Source organism: Apiospora phragmitis, assembly GCF_038363925.1.
Source record: "Apiospora phragmitis strain CBS 135458 chromosome Unknown utg000006l:1.0-5683423.0:1.0-5690449.0, whole genome shotgun sequence".
NCBI lineage: Eukaryota > Fungi > Ascomycota > Sordariomycetes > Amphisphaeriales > Apiosporaceae > Apiospora > Apiospora phragmitis.
In genome coordinates, this window is record NW_027117404.1 from 527,855 (window position 1) to 554,344 (window position 26,490).

The 26,490-nt window shown below is 51.8% G+C and overlaps 7 protein-coding genes across 7 annotated transcripts; 4 read left to right on the forward strand and 3 right to left on the reverse strand.

Moving 5' to 3' along the window:
• Positions 1–104: 104 nt before the first annotated feature.
• On the reverse strand, positions 105–4,183 carry PG994_005448 (transposable element tc1 transposase; the record flags this gene model as incomplete). Its single annotated transcript, XM_066856857.1, has 7 exons — positions 105–453; positions 587–979; positions 2,463–2,659; positions 3,157–3,251; positions 3,318–3,436; positions 3,494–3,752; positions 3,790–4,183. The coding sequence occupies 7 exons, from the start codon at positions 4,181–4,183 to the stop codon at positions 105–107; spliced, it is 1,806 nt and encodes a 601-aa protein (XP_066716126.1).
• A 1,072-nt stretch (positions 4,184–5,255) lies between these two features.
• PG994_005449 (uncharacterized protein) lies at positions 5,256–6,070 on the forward strand (the record flags this gene model as incomplete). The annotated part of the gene is made up of 2 exons (XM_066856858.1): positions 5,256–5,538; positions 5,610–6,070. The coding sequence occupies 2 exons, from the start codon at positions 5,256–5,258 to the stop codon at positions 6,068–6,070; spliced, it is 744 nt and encodes a 247-aa protein (XP_066716127.1).
• An 861-nt stretch (positions 6,071–6,931) lies between these two features.
• Positions 6,932–7,633, reverse strand: PG994_005450 (uncharacterized protein; the record flags this gene model as incomplete). Its single annotated transcript, XM_066856859.1, has 1 exon — positions 6,932–7,633. One exon carries the CDS (start codon positions 7,631–7,633, stop codon positions 6,932–6,934), a length of 702 nt encoding a protein of 233 aa, XP_066716128.1.
• A 1,425-nt stretch (positions 7,634–9,058) lies between these two features.
• Positions 9,059–10,959, forward strand: PG994_005451 (FAD binding domain protein; the record flags this gene model as incomplete). The annotated part of the gene is made up of 5 exons (XM_066856860.1): positions 9,059–9,076; positions 9,157–10,100; positions 10,194–10,405; positions 10,505–10,731; positions 10,846–10,959. The coding sequence occupies 5 exons, from the start codon at positions 9,059–9,061 to the stop codon at positions 10,957–10,959; spliced, it is 1,515 nt and encodes a 504-aa protein (XP_066716129.1).
• A 915-nt stretch (positions 10,960–11,874) lies between these two features.
• On the forward strand, positions 11,875–13,502 carry PG994_005452 (amidohydrolase family protein; the record flags this gene model as incomplete). Its single annotated transcript, XM_066856861.1, has 4 exons — positions 11,875–12,225; positions 12,272–12,576; positions 12,630–12,679; positions 12,742–13,502. The coding sequence occupies 4 exons, from the start codon at positions 11,875–11,877 to the stop codon at positions 13,500–13,502; spliced, it is 1,467 nt and encodes a 488-aa protein (XP_066716130.1).
• A 981-nt stretch (positions 13,503–14,483) lies between these two features.
• Positions 14,484–16,601, reverse strand: PG994_005453 (restless-like transposase; the record flags this gene model as incomplete). Its single annotated transcript, XM_066856862.1, has 3 exons — positions 14,484–14,634; positions 14,887–16,013; positions 16,218–16,601. The coding sequence occupies 3 exons, from the start codon at positions 16,599–16,601 to the stop codon at positions 14,484–14,486; spliced, it is 1,662 nt and encodes a 553-aa protein (XP_066716131.1).
• A 578-nt stretch (positions 16,602–17,179) lies between these two features.
• Positions 17,180–20,648, forward strand: PG994_005454 (uncharacterized protein; the record flags this gene model as incomplete). Its single annotated transcript, XM_066856863.1, has 8 exons — positions 17,180–17,467; positions 17,526–17,718; positions 17,776–17,885; positions 17,931–18,159; positions 18,218–18,812; positions 18,863–18,985; positions 19,038–19,301; positions 19,370–20,648. The coding sequence occupies 8 exons, from the start codon at positions 17,180–17,182 to the stop codon at positions 20,646–20,648; spliced, it is 3,081 nt and encodes a 1,026-aa protein (XP_066716132.1).
• Between the last annotated feature and the right edge of the window lie 5,842 nt (positions 20,649–26,490).

Consider the following 26,490-nt stretch of genomic DNA (forward strand, 5'->3'; position numbering starts at 1 on the left):
AGCTAACCTTATCTGATTTTATCGATGATATCACCTAAATCAATAGAAACTGGATATTCAAGCCTTGCAACACTTGACAGGCAATTGAAATCAACATACGCCTATTACCATTTGGTGTGATACCCTTTAGCATCGATAAAATCCTGGCAACGTTGCGGCATACTAGCCAGCAATTCTCGTAGCCAGGCCTCCGGAACAGCCTCCCAGGCCTCACATACGTATACTCTCAACTGCCTATAGCTAGCGTCTGAATCCCAGCCGTATTTGTCCTCAATATAGTCCTTCATCCAGTTCCATACGGCCTCAATAGGGTTGAGGTCAGGGCTATTGGGAGGCCACGTTATCCGGCGTACACCACGCTCTTCGAACTCCTGTTCGGTTGATGCGGCGGCGTGAGCGGCGGCGTTGTCTTGCATAAGCGTGAGCTCTTCCCCATCATCGATACGGCACAGCCTAATCCAGCCGTCGATTAGAGGGAGTCTATGCTATTGGTAACTCTCGGCTCTAATCGACCCCCATTCCTTTCTCCCAGAAGAGACCTGGCCCTTTACCGGTAGCTCCGGAAAAACAAACCCAGAACATCCACCCCTTTTTCTTCCTCGGTTGCTCATCGATGCAGTCAGGATGGTTCTCTTCTCCGATCCTCCGTGTGACGTATTGTTGGCGGTGTGTGCCTCCGGTGACCCAGGTCTCATCGGTCCAGAGGATCTGTTCCCATTGCTCGAAGGTCCAGCCTCGGTGGAGGTTGGCCCATTCTAATCGGAGGTCTCGTATGTCTTCGTTAATCGGGGGTTTTTTGCGTGCAAACCGGCGGGAGAAGCCTAGACGTCGAAGGGCTGAGCGAATAGCGTATACACCGAATACACCTCCGAAGAGGCACATCGAGAGCTGGAGGAAGGTCATAAATCGGTTGGCTTTAGAGGCCGTTACGAAGGTCTCTAGCTCTTTCTCTTGGCCATATTCAAGAGCCGTGGGCGACCTGATCGAGGCCTCGTTTTAACGCCGCTTCTAATAGCCGTGCGAATCTGGCCTTCGGTATAACCGGTTCGGCGTTGAATCTCTGCCTTCGTCATATTTGCATCGTAATATAATGTATATACACGTTGCCGGTCTTCATTCGTTAAATGAGAAGTACTGACTCCCTTTCCTCGAGCCATTATTGCTGTTATTATAAAATCAACGTAAGTGATAGCCTTTTCGAAAAGAGAAATCTAGTCAATAAAAGGCGCCGGCGAGGTCAGCGCCGACGAGGTGCAAAAGGGGTAGAATCAACTAGATGGTATGTGTGGGCCGGATAATACATCACCGGTCAAAATATACCAAAAACAGTAAGATCTATATCACTAGCGTGGTTGGCGGTACATAGCAGGGATGCAAAAACTTTTGCCTCCTACCACGTAGCTGCATCCCAAACTGGGAAATATCGGCTGTCGAATCAAGGCCGAGGTCCCGAAGAGGGCAAGTGGAAAAGGCAGCAATGGTTGTAATTCAAGAATAATTTAAAACGAGGCCGTTGCCTCAAATGAGAAAATAATGTATATTGAAGATTTTGGTTAATTCTAGCCTGATGAATCTTATTTTAAACAATCGCTTAGTCTTATAATAAGCTTCACTTGCATATAAATTTACTCTTATTTACTCAGATCTTATTGATAACATTTTCTACACCTCTCTACATTACACTTCTTTACACCTCAAAAAGCCCCTCGAGTATACCATTTCAGCTACCATGGCATCAACAACTACCCTTCCGATACAGAGATACGAAGAGATACTTGATCTACTAGTTGAAAGACGTCATGATTTACCAGAGCTAGTCTACGACCACTTAGTCTCTAAGAGCACACCTAATGAAAATCTCAAGCTTGGCGAAAATAAATCATCAGGCTGGCTGGTATATGATTTTGGGCCTGAATCAACATTCAGATCATACGTTTTGGCCCTTAAGAGCCCCTTGGCATCGTTTTTAAAGATTAGAGGCGACATTCTTGCCTTGCTCCTTATATGGGAGTGTCTTATAACAGATGTTCAACACTATCAGAGTCACGAAGATCCCGGCCTGGGGGACAAACCGCCATCCGGCTTATCACCTATTCAATGGCTTGTACTTTAAACCTTTGTTAAAACGCGCACTAAGTTCGGCAATATTATCCCTGATCCAGATTATAATTACCATGATGTCTGTTGCCAACACGAACTCAGCAATTCTGGCATTCCGATATATAAGCCCAAGGCAACTAATAGGATATTTATACCCCACACAGAGTCTGCCTACTTTTCCTGGAAGAATGCCGGGTCGAAAGAAGAGTCCAGAAAGCAATAAGGACAAGGAATTTATTTAGATAATCCCATGCATGTACCCCTTTGTTGATTTAGTCGATAGCCTTATTCACTACCCTCTCCCATGAAATTCTTGACTGCTGTGACCAAAGTCGGCATTCGTTTCGTTCACATTTTCATACCAGGCCAGCACCGAGTCGAGTCGCATGCACCCCGCGACGTACTCGTCCGTGGGATCGAAGGTCGCGGTGATCAAGCCCTGGACTGAGAGCACATCGTTCCTGTCCTTCTTGTAAAATATGCCGGCGCTGACGCCGGCGTCTACTAGGCCGAAGTACTTGACATCAAAGCCGAGCTTGCCCGCAACTAGCTTGCTGTGCTGTAACTTGAAGCCAACCCTTGGTAATGTCGCGGTTCAGCGGTGCTAGATTGTCGACCACTCCGGTACGGTTGATGGGCATGAATCGAGCAGCTCATCCAGCAGGTGACCAGGCTTGATCGGCCCGTTAGGGGGCGTTGCCCCTATGTTCGTCCTAAAACGTCACTAATAAGCAAGCAAGCAAGCAGACAAGCAATTCTACTTTCGATATATATTGTTAGTAAGTTATATACTCATACCCTTTATATATATGTACACTAAATCAAACTCCACCCGATATCCTATCCTTAAATCTTGAAGCCGTACAATTACACTACGCCTACCCCTCGGAGGCGGGTCTTGTGGGTTTGGCCACAATTGGGAGGCGCTCTCATCCTTTGTCTGACGGCATCCTATTCCACCAGGGAATTAAATCTTGGCCCACAGCCTGATAGAGGACTTGAATCACCCCTAATCATGTCATAGCAATCTGTTTAGTATCTCCTCCGCTGGTTAACATCGATGATCAAATTGTTTTGGCGCTGGAGGACCAGGAAGTCCAGAACATCGCGCGGGTCGATGAGAAACTGCGTGTCTCGCTCCAGAGCATTGTCTAAAGATATGTCAGTAGTGGTTAGCGATTTGTCCAGAAATATAGAGTGCAAGTCGGACAACTCACAAAGGAAAACGGCCGTGAAGTTATGCCTGTCAAGCATCTTATAAATGACCAGCGGCACAATTCTGGGCCCCATTTCAAGCAGTTTACTGAACTCGGGCACATTGCAACGGGCCTTGGCACTAGTATTCACATTGGGATCAGTATGTTTTCCGTCGGACATTGGTGATACAACTTACTCGGAGGAAGGAGCTTTTCCAGGCGCGTACCAGCTCCTCTGCCAGGCGTAGAATCGCGCCTCGAATTCCTTGACCAGCCCCGGCGACGATTTGAGCACACTCTTGTAGTTAGAGACGGCCCATTCCTGGGCGGCCCGGGTAGGCAAGGGAATGGGGTCGTAGGGTCGCATCGCATAGACTTGTGCGTACTTCTGAGCGGGGGCCGGAGCAGCGCGGCGCGACCGCGGATCTGCGGCTTTGGGCGCCCTCTGCTCTTCCCCTGGGTTTCCCACTCTTCAGGCTGGAGAACAACCCACCAGGCTTCTTGGAATCGCGCCTGCTTTCTTTTGGATTTTGCTGAGTCTGGCTGTCCCCCTCATAACCGTCGGGTAGCCCGACCGTGTTCCCAGGATGGCCGGGAGGCGCCCTTCCGTAGCCACTGGCGAAGATTGGGTCATTGGGATAGTTTCCGGTGGCAGGCACGAGGTTACCCATCTTGCCTGGGAACGAGGGGTGCTCCGACGTGCGACGCCAGTGCTGGTAGATGGAGCCATAGGTGACCACGGGCTGCCGGGAGTCCCGGGGCCTGGTATCCTCTAGAGCCCTCCGATTATGTGCTATAAGTACACTGTCACCCTGCTTCGACGAGCATGCCTGATGAGGCGAAGCGTCGAGTTGGGGGCGATCCCGTCGCTGGGCGTGCTGCACCATTGCAGCACTGTTCTGGTACGGTCTTCCACTCCGCGTCATCAGTGTTGGCGGTGCGTCGAAGATCCGGAATACATCAACGTCCGCTTCAGCAGGTCCACATTCTACGAAGTGATATCTTCTGTCTTGATTCGAGTTTGTCAGTGCTGGGAGGGTCATTGGTCAGGTGAGTTGATATCTCGGTGCGACTAACAAAGTGCGTTCATATCTTCCACTGTTGAACCTTGGATCCAACGATTCGTGTACCCAACAGACCAAGCAAAGCAGTTGAAGTCAAGACGGTCAAGGATAACTCCAGGAACAGATTCTCTAAGGGCCAAGTTCGGAAGCTACCGCGATCGTACAGGAGGGGGAATCTATGTACTCCTCGTTGATAGACTTCAAGCTCGCCCTCAGTGGGAGCACGAAGCTTGGACTCCGATGGGGTTGGACGGTAGTCACCATTGTTCGAGGGATGAGGGGGTGGCATTTCGGAGCACGATGTTAAATGAAAGGGGGGGGGTTCAATGAAGCTGATGGAACCAAGTATGAGAGTCTTGTCGAACCCCAAATCAAGGGATCAACAAAGACCTTTATATAGATCAAAGCCACCTATACGAGCTTGAAAGTACTGACATGACTACGGTAGCTTCCAGGCTGCTTCACAGGCCCATTGGTAATAATGACGCGATCTACGGCCTGTATGTTGGCTTCATCACGAACACAACCAACTCCTGGATAGAGTGCGACGACTATCTCCCAAGTGGGATATGGGCTGGATCAGGGCGCGTAGTTGGGCCCTTCGGACGGCGTCTATCTTCCATCACAGTTGGCATGACTAGCGGCGAATGGATCGTCGGTTGTTTGGCGAATAGGGAAGTGTAATTAGTCGCCGGGTTGGACGTTTGGGCCCAGCTTGGCGGCCTGCTCATCAACGTAATAAACACTGCCAGCAACCAACCCACCAATCAAAACGGATATCCACAATGTGACTACTTTACCCCACCAAACACCTAATCTTCATTATCCCATCTCGCCCACCTCGACCTTTCTTCAACTTGCCAACATCGCGCACAACCGAACTCAATCCAGAGCAATGGAAACAGAACCAGCAACACCGCCCAGCCAGGAAGCTGTCGGCTCGGTCAACGAGCTCTACCACGCCATCTGTGCCGCCTTCCCACGGGCTGTGGCAAATTTCAACTCCAAATGGGATGCTGCGCACCCGCTATGCACTTCTCTGGCGTCCTCCAACGGTGCCACCTGCCTGGGAGAAGACGAGTTCATCGCCCTCGGGAAGCTTGGCCCCAAGATCATCCCCTTCGTTCTCTTCAAGCTGGCGAGCGATGCTGCCGACAATCTATGGGCCGTGTTTTTATGTAAGTCCACCTCGTCTCCGGCACGGCCAACATGTCAAGGGGGAACTTTGGTTAATCAAGATACCGGCTAGATCACGCCTTGGAGAAAGACCCTGCCTACCGCCCTAGCCTGGACGGTGATTTACAGCGCCAGAGGCGCCAGATTGTCGAACTCAACTTCCAGCGCAATAAGCTTGCGGAAGAACGCATTCGGAATTGGCAGAGACACTGCCGGGAAAACTCGATTCATAGTGTGACCCTCGTCTACACCAGCGGCGATGAGTACTTCGACTTGCTCGACATGGGGCCTGGTATCATAGCTCATCTCATGGTTGAGTACTACCACGACCGGGGAGGCTTCTACTATGAGCTTTTGCATGAGATCATCCACAGCCGGCAAATGGGTGCTATGGAGATCAAGAAGCCTGAAGAATTCCAGGTGTGGACGCTATTCTTCGAAGATATTGATCATGACAAGGCGCCCAAGTATCGCCCCAAGGACTGGGAACGCCAGCTATCCTTTTGGAAAGATAAAGATCCCGACACGTATTGAGCGTTTCATCAACACTGTAGCATTTAACCTTGTAAATAAGCAAGTTGAGAGTTTAGGACAAAATCCAGAGTTTATATTGTCGGTCCGCATTCTGGGTCTACTTATTCTTGCGAGTTTGTCGCCTTGTTTCCAGCGGGGATTTGCACATTAACAATTCTTTTTTTCCTCTTCGGTTCAATATCAAGGTATGAACCCATTTGGGAATTCCATGTGTTATCAAGTTCACATATTGTCCATTAGGAAACAGCAGCAAAGTGCAGATAGATAAATAGATTCAGCTTGTTGGGAGTTGTAAGATTCTCAGCTAGAAAGAGAAAAAGGCAACAAATAGGAATACCGTCCAGGTCCGTTGTATATCCATTCAAAAGACCACTCCAGCTCATCGCGGCAATAGGTTTAGTAAAAGAAGTAAAACAGGTATGAAGGACATGGAACTTTCTTCGATTGAGATCATATGAGCGAGTAGAATAAGCTTACACATTAGCAAAGCCAGGGCCCGGTCCGAGAAGATCAAAGGTCTATTGTTACAGTGCATGAAAGGGAGATAGAGTAAAAGAAGGGAATCAGACATAAAGAAAGGTGAACGAGCATAGAACATTGACAAACTCTTACATGTAAAAGGAGATCTTATCTCGAAGATGAAATACACGTTTCCGATCTTACTATATTCTATTACAACGTCTAGTGTAAACTAGCTATTTTAAGTAATTTAGTGGGTTGCATGAGCTCAACGCAATGCAGACCATATATCAAGGATCATCCTCACTTACCATTTTCCTTCCCCCTCATATAGTGTTGACTCCAGTAGAGAAGACTCTAGTTGACTGGAGTTATCCACCGAGGGCTGGATGAAGAATACGATTAGTAGATGCCGGCCTTTCGGAACTCGTTCCCCATGGTCTCCCGGACATCCGCGGCCAAGTTGTCGTTGGGCCGCATGGCGAGAACCATTTCCATGATAGCCGGGACGGCGTCTTCGAACCCGTCACGGAGGTTGCTGTCGCTTTTCCCTCGCCAGATGTCGCCGGCCAGGTATGACTTACCCAGCTCTAGAATGATTGCCTCCACGATCTGTGGATTCGGGTTCTTGTGGGCGACCAACTCGCGCTGCAGCTCGTTGCCGAATAGCACGAGATGGTGCATCTGCCGCGTGTGGACCTCGAGCGGCTCCCGGTGGTACGAGTCCTGGTAATCCACAACGCGCTTCTTGCTGGCCTGCATGAACTGCATGAGGAACTGCTGCTCCACCGTGAAGAAGAGGCGAAACGCCTTGCCGACCGGGGTCGTGTCGCCCAGCCGGTGGCCCCAGACTTCGTTGCGCGCAACATTCAGCTCCTTCCGCGACTCGACCAGCTTCTCTATGCACCGGGCGCAGGTTCCCTGCGTCTTGGCCTCGCTCACCACCTCGTGGGTCTCCGTGGGCTCCGGCTCGCCCGGCTGCAGTGTCCGGGTCGTGCGGCGCTGCTTCGGCGTGACGCGGGTGTCGATGTGCCAGCAACCGGTGTACACCGTGTTGACATCGGTAATGAATGTCACTTTCCTTGGTTCCGAGGATGAAGCCATGTTAGTGGTATTTATTCTGGAGGACGTAGGTTAGCGTCAGACAAGTTTCCCTTTCTACTGTTGATAGAATAAGCTTCGTCTTGATGCGTGCCAGCTACCTCTTTCAGCATCCATGGGGGCCTTGGTACGCATTTATAATAATTATCTACTTTTTTGACACTGGTGACTGGTTCTGTTCACAAAGGCTATGTTTTCCGCCTGTCAAAATTCATAGCTCATTGTTCCTTTGTCCTACAGCATATCTGTGCCTTGATTCATCACTAGTGTTAAGAATGACCGTCGTGGACAATGGGAGAAGGGAGAAGTTTTCCTGGAAAGCTTACTCATAGGCAGGTTTCAAACACTTCTCAGTCACTTGCAAAAAGGAACTGGATACCCGAGTTGAACGAACTTCATGCTGTGCATAGCAGGGAAACAAAAAGGGGCAACGAGGACGATTTGCCAGAGGCTTGTTGATTACCACAAATCCCGACAACCACTCGCAGACGTGCCGCAGCTGGACCTCCAGCCTTGGCCGCATCTCAGGAACTCTTAGGCCGGGGATTTCGATAACTTTAGTGGTTGAACAAGGACAAATAGATATCTTAACAACATTGAAAGATCATAAGGATGACCAAAGTGTGAGCATCAGTAAATTTCGATTAGTCCTTCGATGAGGGTCGCAATTATATGGATGGCCAGAGATGTGTACCGCAGATGACACTCTGGAAGGCATGTTGTTTTGATAAAAGTCGTGAATAGTGACATATTGTCGCCAAAAAAGGTGGAGAAAATGCTTCCGTAGCTACAACACAAGCGCAGTCGATCGTACGGGTACGTGTATTAGAAAGGAGGAAGGCAGGTCTAGAATAAGTAAAGGGGACTTCGCGGTAGTACGGGCCTATATGCATACTTGTCTACGTGGGTGGTATTGATAGGGACATGGTCGTGCAATGTCTAAGAGGGATGGTGACTAAACCGGGCAGATGCAGCAGCGCTTTCTTAACCATGATGTGGCTTTCGTACGCCCGTAGCCCATCAAAGACGGGGCCTGTAGCTCAATATTTGGGGGACAGGGCAGTAGCTCCCAATTAGCAACGTCTGTGATATACTGCGGCCATTGGTAGCTTTAAACGTATAACGCGTCCTGAAAGTAATGTTACCGGCGAACCAGCTAGATGAGGCCCCAAGGGGCTCCGTATCGAGCCGCCTTGGCCATCCATCATGGTTCCCAATCGCCATGAACCTAAGATATGCACCGTCGTCCCGCGACGCTCCCCTAGCGTTCCCCTCCCCGCGTCTAACGTGCTCTTCATTCGTTCTAGTCCGATGATTGAAACAACAAGAGTCAAGGTCATCTCCTACCTATCATCAGACGTTTCGTGGTTCAGCTCGGTGGACTCTTCCTGTGATCCAAAGATTGTACTCGACACTTAACACAAAGTCATGGCGCTAGTATCTTGTGTAAGTCTTGGATCGCACCCTGTCTGGCGAATGCAAAGCTGGTAACACCTTGATGGCTAACGCGGGGAACACATGCAAAGTGCGACGCTTTATCCAGTGCTTTGCCGGGGAATGTCTTCCTCCCGAACAGCACCACCTACCTCGACGCGAGCTCGCAACGATGGTCAGGCACAGCCTCGTCGCTGTGGCCCAACTGCATGGTGCTACCCACCTGTACGGAGGACGTGGCGACGGCCATGCAGGTCCTAACGCAGAACCAGTGCCTCTTCGCCGTCAAGTCGGGCGGGCACATGGCCGTCGCGGGCTTCAACAACATCAACGACGGCGTGACCCTCGACCTGAGCCGTCTCAACACCGTCGAGCAGGCCATCAACCTGCGCACGACGCGGCTCGGGGCCGGCGCCGAATGGCAGCACGTCTACGACAAGACCCCGGACGTCGTGGTGCCGGGCGGCCTGTGCGGCGGCACGGGCGTCGGGGGTGTCTCGCTCGGCGGCGGCATGTCCATCTTCCTGGCCGAGAAGGGCTGGACCGCGAACAACATCATTGACTACGAGATGGTCCTGGCCAACGGATCCATCGTCCACGCCAACCAGGCCTCCAACCCGGACCTCTTCCTCGCGCTCAAGGGCGGCGGCTCCAACTTTGGGGTACTGACACACATCACCGTCAACAATGCGCAGCTGACCAATCTAGTCTATGCCGGACAGGTGATCAATCTTCTCACCGACCGGTCGATGAGCTCGTTATTGAATGCTTTGACCAGGTACACTAAAAACAACAACAGGGATCAGAGCGCGGGACTGCAGACCATATTCAAGCTCGGTAGCAACGGGAAGGACGAGGTCGAGACGCTGTATGGGCACAAAGTGGGCCCGGCTTCCTTGATGCCCTTGCCCTTCCTCCCTCCTGCCATCTTCGGCGACTTGCTGAGGGTTCCGTCGCAAACACTGGCCATTGCTGCACCGGCGCCCATAAACATCATGTCCCGCATCGCGCAGGCCGCCCAAGCAGATGGGTTCAGGTAGGTGTAGTAGGACTGCACCACTGTCGCTGCCCTTGGCGAAAATCAAGTAGCTCCCCGTATTACTAATTATTGACCGTGACATACCAACAGGGACGAAATAGCAACCATCACCTTCAAGAACGACCAAAACACCATTGAAGCAGTGCATACGATAACCAACGACATATGTAACCAAATGGCCGACGTACCCAACCTAGACTGTTTCTGGAGCTACGTGCCTCTGCCGGAAATCGTCACGGCCAACAGCCTGAAGAGGGGCGGCGACGTCCTGGGCCTGGATAGAAACCGTATTGACCGCATGAGTACGTAAACGAGCATGTCTTCGATCACTGACATCCCCCCATCCCGTGTCACTACCTCTAGATCAAGACATGATGATATCACTGGCTAACTCCTGCCAGTCGTCTTCTTCTCCCCGCGGTGGCTCGACCCCCAGTACGACGACCGCATGGCCAACACCAGCGTGGCCTGGTTCAACCAGGCCAAGGCGGCCACGGTGGCCCGGGGCACCGATGACGAGTTCCTGTACCTGAACTTTGCCGGCGGGTTCCAGGATCCCATCAGTGGCTACGGTGCCAAGAATGTCGAGTTTCTGCGGCGGGTGGCGGCCCAGTACGATCCTCAGGGGGTCTTCCAGAAGCTGATACCGGGGGGCTTCAAGCTGCCGGCGAAGTAGGTAATTAGCAGTAGATAAAAGCCTCTGCTCCCCCTCCTCCGCCTGGTCATGGGCCCGACGCTGTAGACCGCGGCCCCGGGCGGCCACGACGTCGTCGAGCTGGCTCTGAGCCCCCGGTATTCCGGCGAGCGAGGGTACTACACGCTTCTGCAGAAGGACCAGAGCTCGCCGGAAAGCTAGGACAGGCAGAAGCCGGCCAGCCTCTGGGTGAAGGCTTTGACGTGGGCTAAGATGGACCAAGGTGGAACGAAGCTGTAGATCTGGTGTATTCAGGCTGGTCAAGCTTTGAAGTGATTAATGCGATAGGCAGAACCGGGTTTTACACTCTTTGTGACTTGGGGAGGCCCTTTATACAATAATAGCAATGATTTGTAATTGGTCATGTACTTACTCAGTCAATTTTCCACCACACTTCTAGAATACTCCTAGAATACTCCTATCCTCATATGGCCCGCCATCCATGACGCCTTCTACGCGTTCCAGGATATCGTGGACGACCAGCGGCTCGGGCTGAAAGGCACCGCGGTGCTGTTTAGGGGCACAGCAAGCCGTTTCTGTGGGTCTACCTCGCGGTGCAGATCGGCCTTCTGGCCTGCCCACAGATACTCACTACGGGCAGACGCTAAGTGCTTCATCATCGCGGTGGGTGGCTATGCGGCGGCCTACTTATGGCAGAAATGGCTTGATGGAAGGGGTTATGTGGCTGCAAAAATTGAATACCATGTTCGCCCAACAAACTGGCTCGCTGTCAGTGTTGGGCAATCAACGATGATGCGTCGGCAGCATCGGGAAGGGATGACGGAGCAAGGGATGACAAACAAACTGCAGGCCAGGGTAACCATTGCCCGAGCCCCCTAATGGTTGGTTGCCAAGTCGGCATTAGATCAAATTGGGCAACCTACACGATGTTGTATGCGGTTGATGCGGTACCGCCCCCTTTCCACAGTGAACCATCGGCGCACAACAAAAATGATACCCCATCCTTTTTTATTTATTTTTTATAACTTGGACCCGACGCTTCATAAGTTGGTCGATCATCAACTTATCAAAGTACTTTATTTTTTATATTTTAACTTCAATTGCCAGTCGATAAAGATGATGTTTCGCAGCGCTGTAACGCCGGCCATGCTGGTGCTATTCCATGTAGCCATTGCTGCGGGGGCAAAACTGCTAAGTGGCGGGACCATGATCGCATTCGACCAGGAGTCCGAGCAGCTGCGAGTGATCAGGGGCGGGTCCGTCCTCATCGAGGGAGACCGAATCACTGGCGTTTCGGACGTGGCCTCGCCGCTCGACACGCCCGCCGGCGTCGAGTTCGTCGACTGCACCGACAAGATCATCACCCCGGGCTTCATCGACACCCACCGCCACGGGTGGCAGACCGTCTTTAAGACCATGGGCTCCATCACGACGCTGGCTGACTACGCCCTGCGGTTCAGCGCGCTCGTCGCCGCGCCCCTCTTCACCCCCGGACGACCTCTACATTAGCCAGCTCGCCGGCCTCTACGAGGCCGTGGCCGCTGGCGTGACCACCATCGTCGATCACGCCCACCACACCTGGACGCCCGAGCACGCCGCCGCGGGACTGCGCGCTTCTGTTGACAGCGGGGCCCGGGTCTTCTTTGGCTACACCTTCCAGAACTCGTCGGCTGAGTTTGGCGTCCCGGAGCAGATTGGGCAGTGGAAGGAGCTGGCCGCGGCCATGACCAGCAACTTGACTCAACTTTGCATCGCTTACGACGAATGGACCTCCAATCCTACGGGAGGTAACACGCAGGCTGTTATAGATCTGATAAAGTGCGTCTAATTTGAGAGTCCTCAGAATTGGAGTTGGCTAACCTTCATCACAGGGAGAGCGAATCGCTGCTAACCACTCATCATGTGGAGGGACCCTGGCTGTGTAAGTGTCTTCGCAGGCATCCGGATCTGTGGCTCTTCAATGTGCTGACCAGCTTGGCATAGTGGGAAACACCCCCCAAGACCTCCACCGGGCCGGCATCCTCAACTCGAGCACCCCGACCATCATCTCCCACGCCTCACATCTGGACGTTCGGGGCGCCAGCCTGCTGCGCGCCACTAACAAACACATATCCATCACGGCCGAGAGCGAGATGCACTATGGCCACCTGCACCCGACGAGCCACCTGATCCTGGACCAGGCCTCGCTCGGCGTCGACACCCACATGACCTTCTCGACCGACATCCTGACACAGGCCCGCCTCTGGCTCCAGTCGGCCCGCTACCGCGTCTACCAGAACACACTCGACCGCTGGCAGATCCCCGCCCAGAACCCCTTCTCCGTCAACCAGGCCTTCCTGCTCGCGACCCGGAACGGCGGGCTGGCCGTCGGCTGTAAGGACTTGGGAGTCATCGCCCTGGGGGCCATGGCCGACCTCGTGGTCTGGGAGGGCCGGTCGCCGGCCATGCTCGGGTGGACGGACCCCGTCGCAGCCGTCATCCTGCACGCGAGCGTGGGCGATATCGCGCACGCGCTGATCAACGGCGCTTTCCGGAAGCGCGATGGCCGCCTCCTCGACTCCCGCTATTACGACGAGGTGCAAGACCGGTTTTTGGCCAGCGCGCAGCGCATCCAAAACGTCCTGAAGGAGATGCCGCTGCCGCCGCAGGAGGGCAACTTCTTGACTGGGTCACCATTCGGATACGTGATGCAAGTTGATGCCCAGCGAGGCGAGGGGGCTGGGTACGGTCCAAACTTTGTTTGAAAACTGGCGGGGCTGAAGGTGGTAATCGATTTGATGTAAAGAGGGACCGTCTCTTGATAGACACATACCGAGTAAGGGGGTGAAATAACAGCGATAAATTTGATCCTCCAAGCATCACCTCTTAGGTTTTGAAACGAAACATCCTGCCTCGCGCCAAACTTGCATGCGTGAAACCGCTCCCAGTCACAAATCTATCAGTGCGTGCATGTGATGGTTTAGCACTAATAGCCAGGGAGCTGTTTGAAACCCGACCTAGACGCCTCAAAAATGCAAAATATCAGGGTAAGTGTTAGGAGAGCCCACCACTGAAGCTAAGTTATCTAGCTGCCTGTTGTTGCTCCGGCTATTGCTCCGACGCTGTAGCAGTCCCTGCAACCAGTTCGGGTCAAGATATCAGTACGCAGGGAAGAATTTCACAAAATGAGGTGGTATCTTCGGGTTGGATGCCACTTGGTGCAGCCCGGGGGGTTGTCCTGGTAGAAGCGAAAAAAGGGGTAATAACGTTGGAAGGGGCATGCACCGGACGTCTCGGGATAACCATAATCGTTGTAGTAGTGGGGCGCCAATAGGTCCTGGCCTCCTTTTCTACCCCATGGCCAGCGATACATTCTCCTTCTCCAACATTTCCCAGGCACTTCTCTTCACTCTGCCAATGCCCTTTCGATATGCTATTCCTTCTTACCACTCGACCCAAAGAACATTGTAAAAGCTCCAAGTCTCCTTCTCCACAGGCTGCGGCTCCCGGAAATGCAATCCACGGGAGATCGCCACAACGTCGACTGGAACAGCCGACGGGTAGGCACTCGTGAGGTGTTTCCAGTGTTGTCAATCAACCAACCAACCCAACCACCGTTAGGTGGTTGGTTGGTTGGCCCTTATAACCTAATCGGCGCTGGTTGGTTGGTTAATTGGTTGGTTATAAGAGCTCTGGTTGGTTGGTATATTAATATCTCGTGATGTTTTTTTAGTGTTTTGAGCCTCTTATACATAGTGTTGTTCCATATCGCCTGATCGTAACCAACTAGTAGCCTTCCTTCCAGCCTCATCCATCGTGGGATCTGTTACATCCTGCCGATCCTGCTCTGCTGTAACACAAAGGAACATCGGATCAATATCGTTGATAATTCCAGCTCTATACCAAGACCTCAACGTCATTGATATATCCACGATCTTGATATCAAGCCTGAAGCGAGAGGTATCCTGTAACCGGCCGGCCGATGAGAACAATCTCTCAAATTCAGCTGACATCGACTGGATCGTGAGAAAATCAAGAGCCATTCGCGAGAGTTTAGGGTATCGCTCGCGCTGGTTATGCCAGTATTGGATCGGATCGGATATACAACCTAATCCAGGTTCAACGCCGCGTGCGTACCATCGAGCATACTCGTTATCGCGCTCCTCATCGTGTGCTCGGCTTGCTCGGTTGCGTTGTTGTTGCAGGAAGGAAGTGAAGCTATTTACAGATATATTCGGTTGGGTAACTGTTGGCGTTGCCGGCCTGGGGTTCGGCCCATCTAAGTTGTTATATTCGGTATCCCACACACCCTTAACTAGTTGTTTCGCATCGTGTACCCAATCGGCGTTCGTTGCCCAAAGGCATTCGAGAGACTTCCAATGTTGTAATAGATGGAATATATGAGCGGCGTAGTATATCGGTGTTGTCTGGAGGTTAGCATAGTAGCCGTTAATCTTTCCCCAGGCGGCGTTAACTCTAATGCCGTATTGAGCTGGTTCAGGGTAATTAACCAAGTCAGCTTTATACTGTTCCAGCTTCTGTAGTATAAATTCGAAACCTGAGAGATAGTGGTAGATGTTGCCGTAAGACCCTTCAAATCCACCTGATCGTCGCCTTATCTGACCGTCGCCCTCTAGTTGGATAAGGCAATCCTCGAAATCGCTCAAAATCGACGCGATTCTCGTAAGAGCATCCCAATCAAGATCAGACAATTGATTGGCAGGTTGGAGGGAGATAGGTATGTTTTTCGATGCATGAAATCGAAGGGTGCCTGTAACCGGCGATGTGTGTTGTTTAGTCCATTCATTGTTATACTTGGTACGCGTTATCTCGATGTATTGACGTAGTCGGATCGCTCGCTTGATCATATAATACGTTCCTAACCAACGCGTTTGGTTATCCTTGACGAGCCTAAGGGGCCTCTTTGATCTATCAGAATCGGCCTCCTGAACATATCGAAACAGATCGTTGATACGGTCGCTCTGATCGATCGCGATCACAATAATACGGAGCTTGCCAACAGGCCCTTGCTGGCGCCACCTCTCATAGTCGGCGTCGGTGAGAGTATCGTTATCGTCAAATTCGCGAATGCCCTCACTTGCCGATGCGGAAGGATCGAGCAGAGCCTTTGCTGCTAGGTTGAGAATGTGGCCGAAACAGCGACCTCGTCGGCGACGCCCATTAAACTTATAAGCGTTACCGATAAAGTCCATCGCCGTATCCATGTTGGAGGCGTTATCGAGGGTGAAATATCCAACCTTGTGGCCGATCTTATACTGGTCGATTAAGTTCACCATCGCGGCGCCGATCATACCTCTATCGTGACTGCCTCTCACTTCCGGCATACCGAGGACGATCTTTCGAGGTTAATTGGTGAGGGCATCGCGAAAGAAACACGTCAATCCATATACGTTATGCCTGCTCCCTGACCTCCACCCATCGAACGCGAAGTGTATCTGACCAGGAGCGCGTTGCAATACATCGATAACGCGTTGGTGATGGCGATGGAACTCGGTAACAATGCGTGATCGGATACTGTTGCGTGAGAGTATCGCTTGTTGGGTCTCGATCTGAGGGTTTAGGAAGGAGCAGAGGGCGCGAAATCCAGGCGTGTCAACAAGGCGGAAGGGGAGAGACTCGTTGACGATCCATTCGACGAGAAGGCGTTGAAAGTGTGTTTTATCGAAGGAATCGTGTATCTTATGCATCAGGATCACATCGTTACTGTTATCGGGGTTCAGGTTGTTCAGGAAGGTTGTTATAGTTCGTCGCTGGGAATATCTCGTCTCGTCGCCTCGCTCTTTTCTCGATTTACGCATGTCGCTCGGTGCCTTGATGTTGTGATGTGTGTAAAGGTGACCCATCGCGTTTGATAGGCCGTCACCGATGAATTTGTTAAGTTGCGGTGATTGAGCCTCACTGCAACCTTACCAGAAGCGTTTAGCAGTGTTTAGCAGCGTGATTGGGGTCTGCCATGGGAGATGGGGGCTGTGTAAGTAAGCCCCGTGGGGCTGACTTGCTACGCAAAGCTGCGGTATACTTGTAGCGCCAACGAACTTATGAGCCTAGTGAGCCCCCGCCGAAAACCCGGGGAGTCTCGCAATTGTGCTCCCCAATTTCCTTTACGGCAGGCTAGGTTAACAGAGAGCTAAGAACTACTTCATCTGGAGACCTCATTTGAAAGCTCATCATTCGATATACACCGCTGCTTAAGTCAGCCTCTCGTGCGACGAGTTGCACGTCGCCAGGGGCATCATGCGGGGCGTCAGCAAATCCCGTGTGGGTGGGGTGACAGCTCGCAGATCCCCGTACATGCATATCGTCAGCATCTATAGATAAAGAGGGTCGGCCGTTCAGCCTGATACAGCGACAGAGTCGCGCGTCTCTTTTCACAAATGTCTGAGGGCATGAAGAGAAGTAAGAAAAAACCGGAGACTGAACAATGGCCGGCAATTGCTACCAGTCGTCGTTCGAGAAGTCGATCGTGGTGTTCAAGGAGGGGTTGCGAAGAAGAGACGTCGAGGACTTTCGGGCCACCGAACTGGAGCATTTGCGTACAAGGATCGCGACCTTGCAAACCAGACAGCATGCGCAGCGACGACTACAGGACTTCAACCAGCTACAGTTATTCCTGGAAGCCATTGAGCAGTATGGAAAGGTGGTTTCGTCGTTCTATCCCAACAAGGAAATTGTTGCATTTATCTGGGGACCCCTCAAGTTTTTGCTCCAGGTATGGCACGCTCGCGTTCTGCACCATCTCAGCCTCAGTACTGACAAGTACTACACAGGCAACAAGCGAACATGGTGAAGCCTTTCGCGAACTCTTAAGCGCTTATGCTTGCATCGGAGAGGCGCTTCCGCGATTGTTACAGTACCAAGATCTTTTTCGCACCGAGCCGCACATGGTCCAAGTCTTAGCACTCCTGTACGAGGACGTCCTCATGTTTCAGCGTATCATCTTACGTTACTTCCAGCAACCTCGTTAGCCTCGCTCTTCCTTATTTGAGATTGGTCTCTAATCTAACCACGATTACGCAGTGTGGCAAACCGTGTTCAGCGAATCCTGGAAAACATGCAAGTCTCGCTTCCCCGGCATCATCCGCAACATCGCGACACGGCGCAACTTGATTGAGAACAAAGCGACCGATGTCTAAGTCGAAGAAGTTCGGGAGAGAATTCAGTACTCGTTACAGGTCGAAAAGAGCCAGCTCGACGAGCAGACCTTGCGGCAGATTCGAGATGTTCACAATTGGCTCAGGCCAACGAATGTTGATATCGATCAGGCCGCACTCCTCGAGGCTCGGGCAGACTATCCCGGAACAGGCCAATGGCTCCTCGAAAACACGCTTTTCAAAGAGTGGTTTGATCCGCAATTTCCTACGATACCTACGTTGCTATGGATCAACGGTATCCCTGGAGCAGGTAATCACTCAATCTTGTGATATCCCGCCCGATGATAGATATGCTGACATCACGACAGGCAAAACGATGCTCGCTTCCCTGGTGGTGCAGAAAGCAAAAGAGCTCGAGCCGGCGCCGGTAGTGCTGTACTTCTACTGCAAGTACGATAACCCGGAACGGGACAACTTCGTCTCTCTTGGACGAAGTCTGTTGGCGCAACTCTTGCATCATGACAACGGGCTGTTGCCTACTTTCTACCAGGAGTCTTGTCGCAGCGTCGATACTATACTCTCTTCACCGAAATCGGTCAGAGAACTGCTGACCCTAGCGTTTGGGAATTGCAAGAGTGCTTACATCATTCTCGATGGTCTGGACGAGTGCCCGCGTCAAGAACGACAAAACATCACAAAATGGTTCTGTGAGCTAGTCGAGAATCTTCCGAATGACGAACCGGAAAGGCTGCGTTGTCTCTTCATCAGCCAAGATGACGGGCCTGCCCGGAAGGACTTTGACAGGCTGGACCACCGCATCAAGATCGATACGAAGGACAGCCAAAACGACATCAAGGAGTATTGCCGCGTGGAAGCTGCCAAGCTCCTTGACAATTACCCGTCTCTTCCGGGCGAAAAAGTATATTCAATCGCCGAGACTGTTGCAAACAACGTAGGAGGCGTGTAACCCCTGTCCCCTCGCTGATTACTCCATTGGTGTGCTTGACTAACAGAGGACATGAAGGACTTTTCTTGCTGGCGAAATTGATCTGGACGAACCTCTGCTGTCATACCTCCATCGCCAGGATGGAGGAGGAGCTCAAGCCAAATGTCTTCCCCCAGCAGATCAACGACGCGTAAGTTTGATGGACACTTGTCTTAGCTTACTTCAGCTGACCCCCGGAGTAGATACCGCCGTATTGTGATCCGAATCAGCGAACAGGCTTTGCCTGCAGCGAAGGAAGACGCGTTCCGGCTCTTGGGTTGGCTCGTGTGTGCGAAGAGGCCGCTCAAATGGCACGAGATACAGGGAATGAACTCTATCAACCTGGAAGCGCGGCGGGTCGATTTTGAGCGTCAGAGTTTTATCAAATCCCCCAAGGACTTGCTGGAGTCCTTGGTGGAAACGCGCGCAGACGGTAGCCTTGAGTTCGTGCATTTGACGGCCAAATTGTGAGTTCCCCAGTTCCAATCGGGAAGCAAAACAGAGAATTTGGAATTGACTAACATTCGTATAATAGGTTTCTGCTTGAAGAAGCGTATGTGGTACCCTCAAAGGAAGAGATAAACCTGGCGAGCCTTTGCGTCGACTACTTGAATCTCACAGCCTTTATCGACCCGCCCACAGCGGAGGGGGTCTTGAACGGCAACTACGGCTTCATGGACTATGCCGTTCTATTCTGGCTTCGACACTTGGAAACCGGGGCCACCCTCAAGACCGACGAAGAAGACGACGAGCTGATGGGCCAGCTCGCCGAATCGCTGGGAGTTTTCATCGAGCAACATTGGAACAGCCCTACCAACGCCCTCCCACTAGCCAAACGGCACAGCGACAAGCTCCAGCACTTCCGGACCCAGCCCTACTACGAACGACTGGAGAAGGTCGTAGCGTCGACCAGAAAACAGCTCAAGCACTTCGGCAACCTGAGCCCGCGAGAGATGGCCCTGAATCTCGACCCCATGGTCCGCGACGTTCGGCAGGTCCTGGAGAAAGTCGTTTCCGACGAACTGGAGCCGGCATACCAACAGATCATCAAGGAGAGGTACGGCACCAACCTATTCAAGTGCCCTCGGTTCAGCTGCCAGTTCTTCACCATCGGCTTCTCCTCGGCCGCCGAGCGAGACGACCACATCAGCAAGCACGAGCGACCCTTCCACTGCTCGCACGAGAAATGCTTCGGCCACACCTTTGGCTTCTCGTCTGAGGTGCAGCGTGACAAGCACATGCGGGAGCACCATCTCGAAAGCACGATTCGGGACGAGGAATACCCGACCACCGAAGAAGTCGAGCGCAGCCTGACGAATGACCAGACAGCTACAGACGACAACAGGCAAACCCAAGAGGGTTATGTCAATCCAGAAGCGACGACAGGAGGCGCAGCTGCCGCCGCTACAGCCACGATGGAGCAGCCTGAATCAGAGCCCGAGTCAGAGCCGGAACCACAGTACAGGCCGCGGCAGAAACGGCCCCGGCAGACGGAGTTCCGGTGCGAGGACTGCGACATGGTGTTCCAGAGGCGGTACAACCTGACGTCGCACCGCCTAACGCATAGCCCGCATCGTGAACATGTCTGTTCGGTTTGCCAGAAGGACTTTGCGCGGCCGGGAGACCTGAAGCGTCACGTGAGCAGCCACACGGGTGACAGGAACTTCGTCTGCCGCGGCACTTTGAGGAACGGGGAGCCCTGGGGCTGCGGCAAATCCTTCGCCAGGGCGGATACCTTGCGCAAGCATCACGAATCCCGGGTCGGGCGTTCGTGCATACAGGCTCGGCAACGAGAGTTGGGAGAGCAAGTATAGTAATACCCTTTCGCAAGCGAGGTATCTCAAGAGCCTGTTTTGTAGTAAACAATGAATTACAATATCCATTAGAATCCCTAAAACCCGCTTAATCAATGTTCGAAGTTCTAAAGGCTATTATCCCGTAAACGAGAATGCATTGGCAGAAGCAACTAATATAGCTGTAGGTCAGTGTTAAGAAATCTAAAGATGTTTGACAAGCAGGGTTATGACTACGCCGGTCAATCGTTCACGAAATACTAGGCACATAACATTGCAATTCTCACCACCAAGACACTTCTCTCCTCTGGTCCCATCGCCATCCAATTCAGCACATTTCCCGAACAATAAGATCGCAGTTGTTTGTCTTCCAGGAGTTTTAAAGCTGCTCGTCTCTTAGCACGAGCAACTCTGTCATGCGTATTATTTTAGTCCTACCTTTTGACCTCATTAAGCGCATTAGGTGAGAAATACAGATGGCCTGGCGCTTCTGCTTTGAGTGTGCTGGGCCGTAATGAGGTTTCTCTACGAGTCGACAAACTCAAGAATTGCGAAAGCACACTGTCATGGGTCTCATTGGCTACCTACTTTGGGAATTTTCCTGGGCGCAGCCCAACCAGCGGGAAAGAAAATTACGGCTTAGACCAATACAAGCACTTCCTCGTATTCAGAATTCCCAGGAATGTGGAAGCACGCAGTGTTATCACTCTCATTGGTTTGCCCTTGTTCTAAGCTGCTCCGCCCTTGTGTGAGGGTGGGGCACGGAACGGCAGACAAGGAAATCGAGGCTTAGGACTTAACACCCAGGCCCCCAAGTGGTGACAAAAACGCCCAAAGTGTGAAGGGCACACTCCGTCGCCAGTCTTATTGATCATGATTGCGTCCAAAAGTGGTTCCTCCCCGCAGGTTATTTTCGCGCTTGTTCAGCCTTATTGGCTGGGATGGAGTACGTGGTGGGTGGTACGTAGGCCAGGGCCACTAGCTTGCCAGAGGTTCTAGGTGTAGACACGGAGTACTGAGCGGCGGAGGAGAAGATTACGGCTTAGACCCGTAGAGCGGACGGTCAGCGCCCCGTACCGTATAAGCCAAAGAACTGCGAAAGCACGCACTATCGTCACTCCTTTCGCTACGGGCTTGGACTAACAGGCAAGTTCCAATACCCTGTCCTCGGCCCTATGGGCAGGAACAGTGAGTGCCAGCACTAAGCACACGTGACACAGGAGACAAGGGAGATTACGGCTTAGACAGAAACATTGCCACACCGGTTCCCACGCTCGAGGACTGCAAAAGAACGTATTGTCGTCACTCCTATTGGCTGCGGATTCACACCGATGAGCAAGCTCTCCCGTGTCGTGTTTATAGTCAGTCATACAGGCTGCTGGCCTTCAGCTGAACGGAGCCCTACTCACCGCCCATGAGCACTATGGTATGTTGCCAGCAGCAGCATCACCAGCGGTGAAAGCGTCTTCTCTGACAATTGTGTGATACTATACAAGGACGTATTTCGTAGTTCTATCAATATACAATACACAACTGTTCATAGACTGTAAATATCGTTTCCAAGGGCGTATTTGACTGCCTTGGATATCTTCCCCCAAAGCAGTGAATGGGCACAAGATACACATCACTGGGGGAAAGAGCGGCTGGCCAGCTACAGTAACTATGCAGTTCTACTGCATGTAGCCATCGGAGCAGTCCCCGGCACGAACCAGCTTATACTGCAGCCCCATGCACTTTGCCCTTTGTCTGCGGTGCTGATGCCGACACCGAAGCGCCAGAAACCAAGCTGCCTCTAGTATCATTGTTTGAGATACCAATCCCAGAGTGGCAAGACTGGCAAAGCCTGGCAAGACCCTGGACCTCGAAAATCACGGCTTAGTATTCGTGGAAAGAAGCAAGCGATAAACTAGAAAATTGCGTAGAGGCATGCTGCCTTGAGTTTCATTGATCGGACTTGTGCCTCAAAAGCGACCAGGGAAAACGGCTTAGCATTATCATGGATGGTGCAGAAACGGTGAGCTTCAACTGTCCGTCAACAAGAAAAAAAGACAAGCTCATTCGAGACTCATTGGTTGCCTCCTACGGCTAAGCCGAAGTGGGAAGAGCACTGCCTCCGAAATAACGGCTTAGAAGGTGTGCGGCCTGTGCATAAGCTGCCAAGACAAAAAGTCGAAAAATTACGACGAGGAGTATTACTGTCAGTCTCATTCGTCAGACTTCTACCCGAGAGGAAACGGAAAAGACATTGCCTCAAAAATTACGGCTAGGTATATGGCGTACATGCAAAAAATGAATGTCGAGAATTGCGAAGAGGCAAGCTGCTTCCGGTCTTATTGGTCGAAATGCTTCGTGAGAAGCAGTGTCTACAAAATTACAGCTAGAGGCCTACAACGCAACCCAACCCAGAAATCGAAAGCTGTGAAGAGCTACGCTGACCGCGGTTTCATTGGTTAAACTCGTGCTTTGTAGGCGACATGGAAAAGCAGTGCCTCTAAATTTACGGCCCAAAGACCTGTTCTCACCACGTACAATAAACTCAATAAATGTGAAGAGATATGCTGCCCCTGGTCTTATTGTTCACACGATTAACTCGAGCAAAATGTACAAAGCAGTGCTTCGGCTTGGAAACCGTGGGAGCTATTGGTCCAGTATTAAAATCGGAAGTATTGGTCGGATACTAACCTCGAGGCAGCGGCGGAAATATATCCATTAATCGCGTGCCATCCTCCTTTTCGATGACTTCTACTCTAGAGTCAAGTGACAAAACAGTGCCTTGGGCATTCCAGCACCGAGAATGTGATTGTTGATAACCTTGTAACAAAGGGGTAAAAAGCCCGTGAATTGTGAGAAGGCGTATTGCCTTCGGTCTGGTTGATCGGTTTCTACCTCAAACCCCAAGTGGAAAAAGCAGCGCCTCAAAAATCACGGCTCAGAACCTGTGCTGCGCCCACCACTTAAGGCCTCCAAAAACTCGAGGGTTGCAAAGAGGCATGCTGTGTCCGGTCTGATTGGTTAAAGCCTTACCTGAGAGCGAAGAGGGCGACGTGGGCAAAGCAGTGCCTCGAAATTTACGGCTTAGAAGCTGCTGCGCCATCACGCGATGAAAATTCGATATTCTGCGGAAAAGCACGTTACCTCCGGGTTCATTGGTGGAATTTGAACACAGGAGCAGTGACGAATATGGGGTAGGTCCTCTCAGGCTACTTCTTGAGTTGATTGCCGTAGGTTATCGCTGGGTTTGTGGGGTGAAGTGCAGACAGCCGTTTTGAGGGTTGACTACATGGTTCGCCATTCAGTCCATTTCAATTCTAGCGCCTCCGTCTGCCACAGACCTTTGAGCATGATGAGCCGTCTGCGCTGCCGTGCGACGCCTGACACTGACATGACAGAACAGAGGGGTCATACTAGGAAATGACTACGGTCCAGACAAATCCATGAGTCTTTCCCTTTACCTTCTACGACTAAGAATTTAAGAAACGGTAAGAGGTGGTGCTTTCGGTCGTATTGGTTATACATGTAGTCGATCGCAGGATCCCACTTTGATTAGGTATGCTTAGCGTAGCAAGTCGCCCGGGAAAGGAGGAACCGCCAAGCTGCACTGCCTTGAAAATCACGGCTTTGAAGTTGAGGCTGAGGGCTTTCAGGAAGCTCGAGAATTGCGAGGAGGAATGTTGCCTCTGGCCCTATTGGTCGTGCGATGCCTCGAAATACCGCACAAAGAGTGGGACCGGTCTTTGGATCAATCAGAATATGCGGTATTTCGCAATTAAGGGGATAAATTATGGCTTAGCTGCCTGACAACTAGAACTCGAGAATTGCGAAGTGGCAAGTTGCCTTTGGTCTTATTGGCCGTACGCGGGGACAAGGGGCGCATCTTAAGTACACAAGCTTTTAAGTGTGGCATGCCTGATGTCAGCGCTTCGAGTTGCCCTACCATGCGAGGCTTGGAGTCAGGCCTAAAACTATAGCTCAGCAGGTGGTGTTAGAGCAACCCTTCCCTCGTTTACTGGAAGTTGAGAACCACGAAAGAGTATGCTGCCCTCAGTCTCATTGGTCATTCATAGGGTCTAGGAGTGAGTACTAAAACTACGACCTAGCGGCCAACCCTATATGGATTGAGAACTCAGAGGAGAGACATGCTGCTTTTAGTCTTATTAATCAGCCTAGAAATTACGGCTCAGCGGAGGCAAGTACCGGTACCTTGTCATTGAAGAACTCGAAAATTGCGAAGAGGCATGCTACCCTTAGGCTTATTGGTCGCGCATCCTTGAACCTGGTGTTCCCGCCCGGACGGGCTCACGGGATATGCACGGGTACTGCACGGGAAGCCAGATTGGCGTGCTAAATCGTTGACGTCTCCATGGGTACCAAGGCCCTCGAGCCCAAGCACTAACAAATCCATGGCACACCTCCCAAGCTCAGGCCTCTCCGGCGCGCTCAGCACTCAAATTACGGCATCAGCTATCTATTGAGGGGCGATGAGAGTAATCAAAAATTGCGAAGAGGCAAGCTCCCTTTATTCGTTTTATTGGCCGTACACGGGGGCAGGTGTGGACTTGGCATCACGCCAAGTCCCACGCTGCCAAGCGACGTCTTCAACTCTGGAGTCGGCCCTGAGGTCACGGCTCAGCGAAGCGGACAGGACCTGGTAATATGTGTACGTACAGAACTACGGAAACTGCGAAAAGGCATTGGCGTTATCAGCCATTACATTGGTCACACTTGGTGGGAGAGTTAACGTCGACAAAGAAATTCGAGAATTGCGCGAGAAGGTATGCTGCCATCGGTCTTATTGGTCATCGTTGAGACAAGAGCAGGGCTCCTCGCCGTGATAGAGTCAGCACTAAAATTACGGCTTAGCAATGCGTAGCAAGGTCGTGAGTAGAAACTCGAGAATTGCGAAAGGGCATGCTACCTTCCGTCTTATTGGTTGCGCTTTACCACACGAGAGGATCCGTCTTGAGCATGCAAGTCAGAATTTAGCGTGGTAAAGTCGCCTGACAGTCTGGGAGGCCTGGGGATGTCCCTGGAATTAAGGCTTGGCGCAAGGCCATCTCGGAGAAAAAATAGTATTCGAGAATTGTGAATCATACTGGCCAGTTCTATCATGGGTGCGACGAAAGCGTAGGGGTCTTTATCCAATACGCAAGCAAGTCAGGGCCGCGCAGCGTCGTCAACGTTTAAGCCGTCGACGTCTGTCGCCAATGGGTCGGAGACACAGGAAAATACCAATGGCGCTTTCAGGACCGAACCCAACCCCGTATACGCGAGTTAATGAGGCCTGAGACCGGCACTGAGACAGGGCGCTGTAGATAATAGATGTAAGCTTCGCAGCCGGCGACAGCGGCCTTGGGCAGTTCAGCCTGGGGCGAGCCCGCCGGGCGATAGGAGGGGTAAGGAATCATCAGTTGTGCTAATACGCAAGTTGCCTCAGCCTCCATTCGTCGTTTAAACATGGCGTAAAAAAGACGATCCAGACCAACCAGTGTCGATGTCCAAATAGGGTCCGGAAGGGTGAAATTTTCCTGCTGGAAGCAATAGACTCCTGCACTACTGCCCTTTGACTTGCGGCTTAGCTAGAACGGACCCCGCATTGGAATATGGCCCCTAGGTTGGATTGACTTGATTGGCAACTCATGTGGCTAAACTTGAAGCCCATTGTTGCTCAAACCAGATCGATCACGGCTTAGCAGATGGGGCTCTGCGCTTTGATATGCAAGAAATCAGGAGGGCGCCGTATCTTCGATTCAGTTGGTCAACCAGACTGATAATGATACCCTACTATCGCCAGCGCGTTGACCCCGCGTCAGCATTACGGCTCAGCATGTTTAAGAGTATCTGAGGTGGGCAGTGGCGAAAAGAA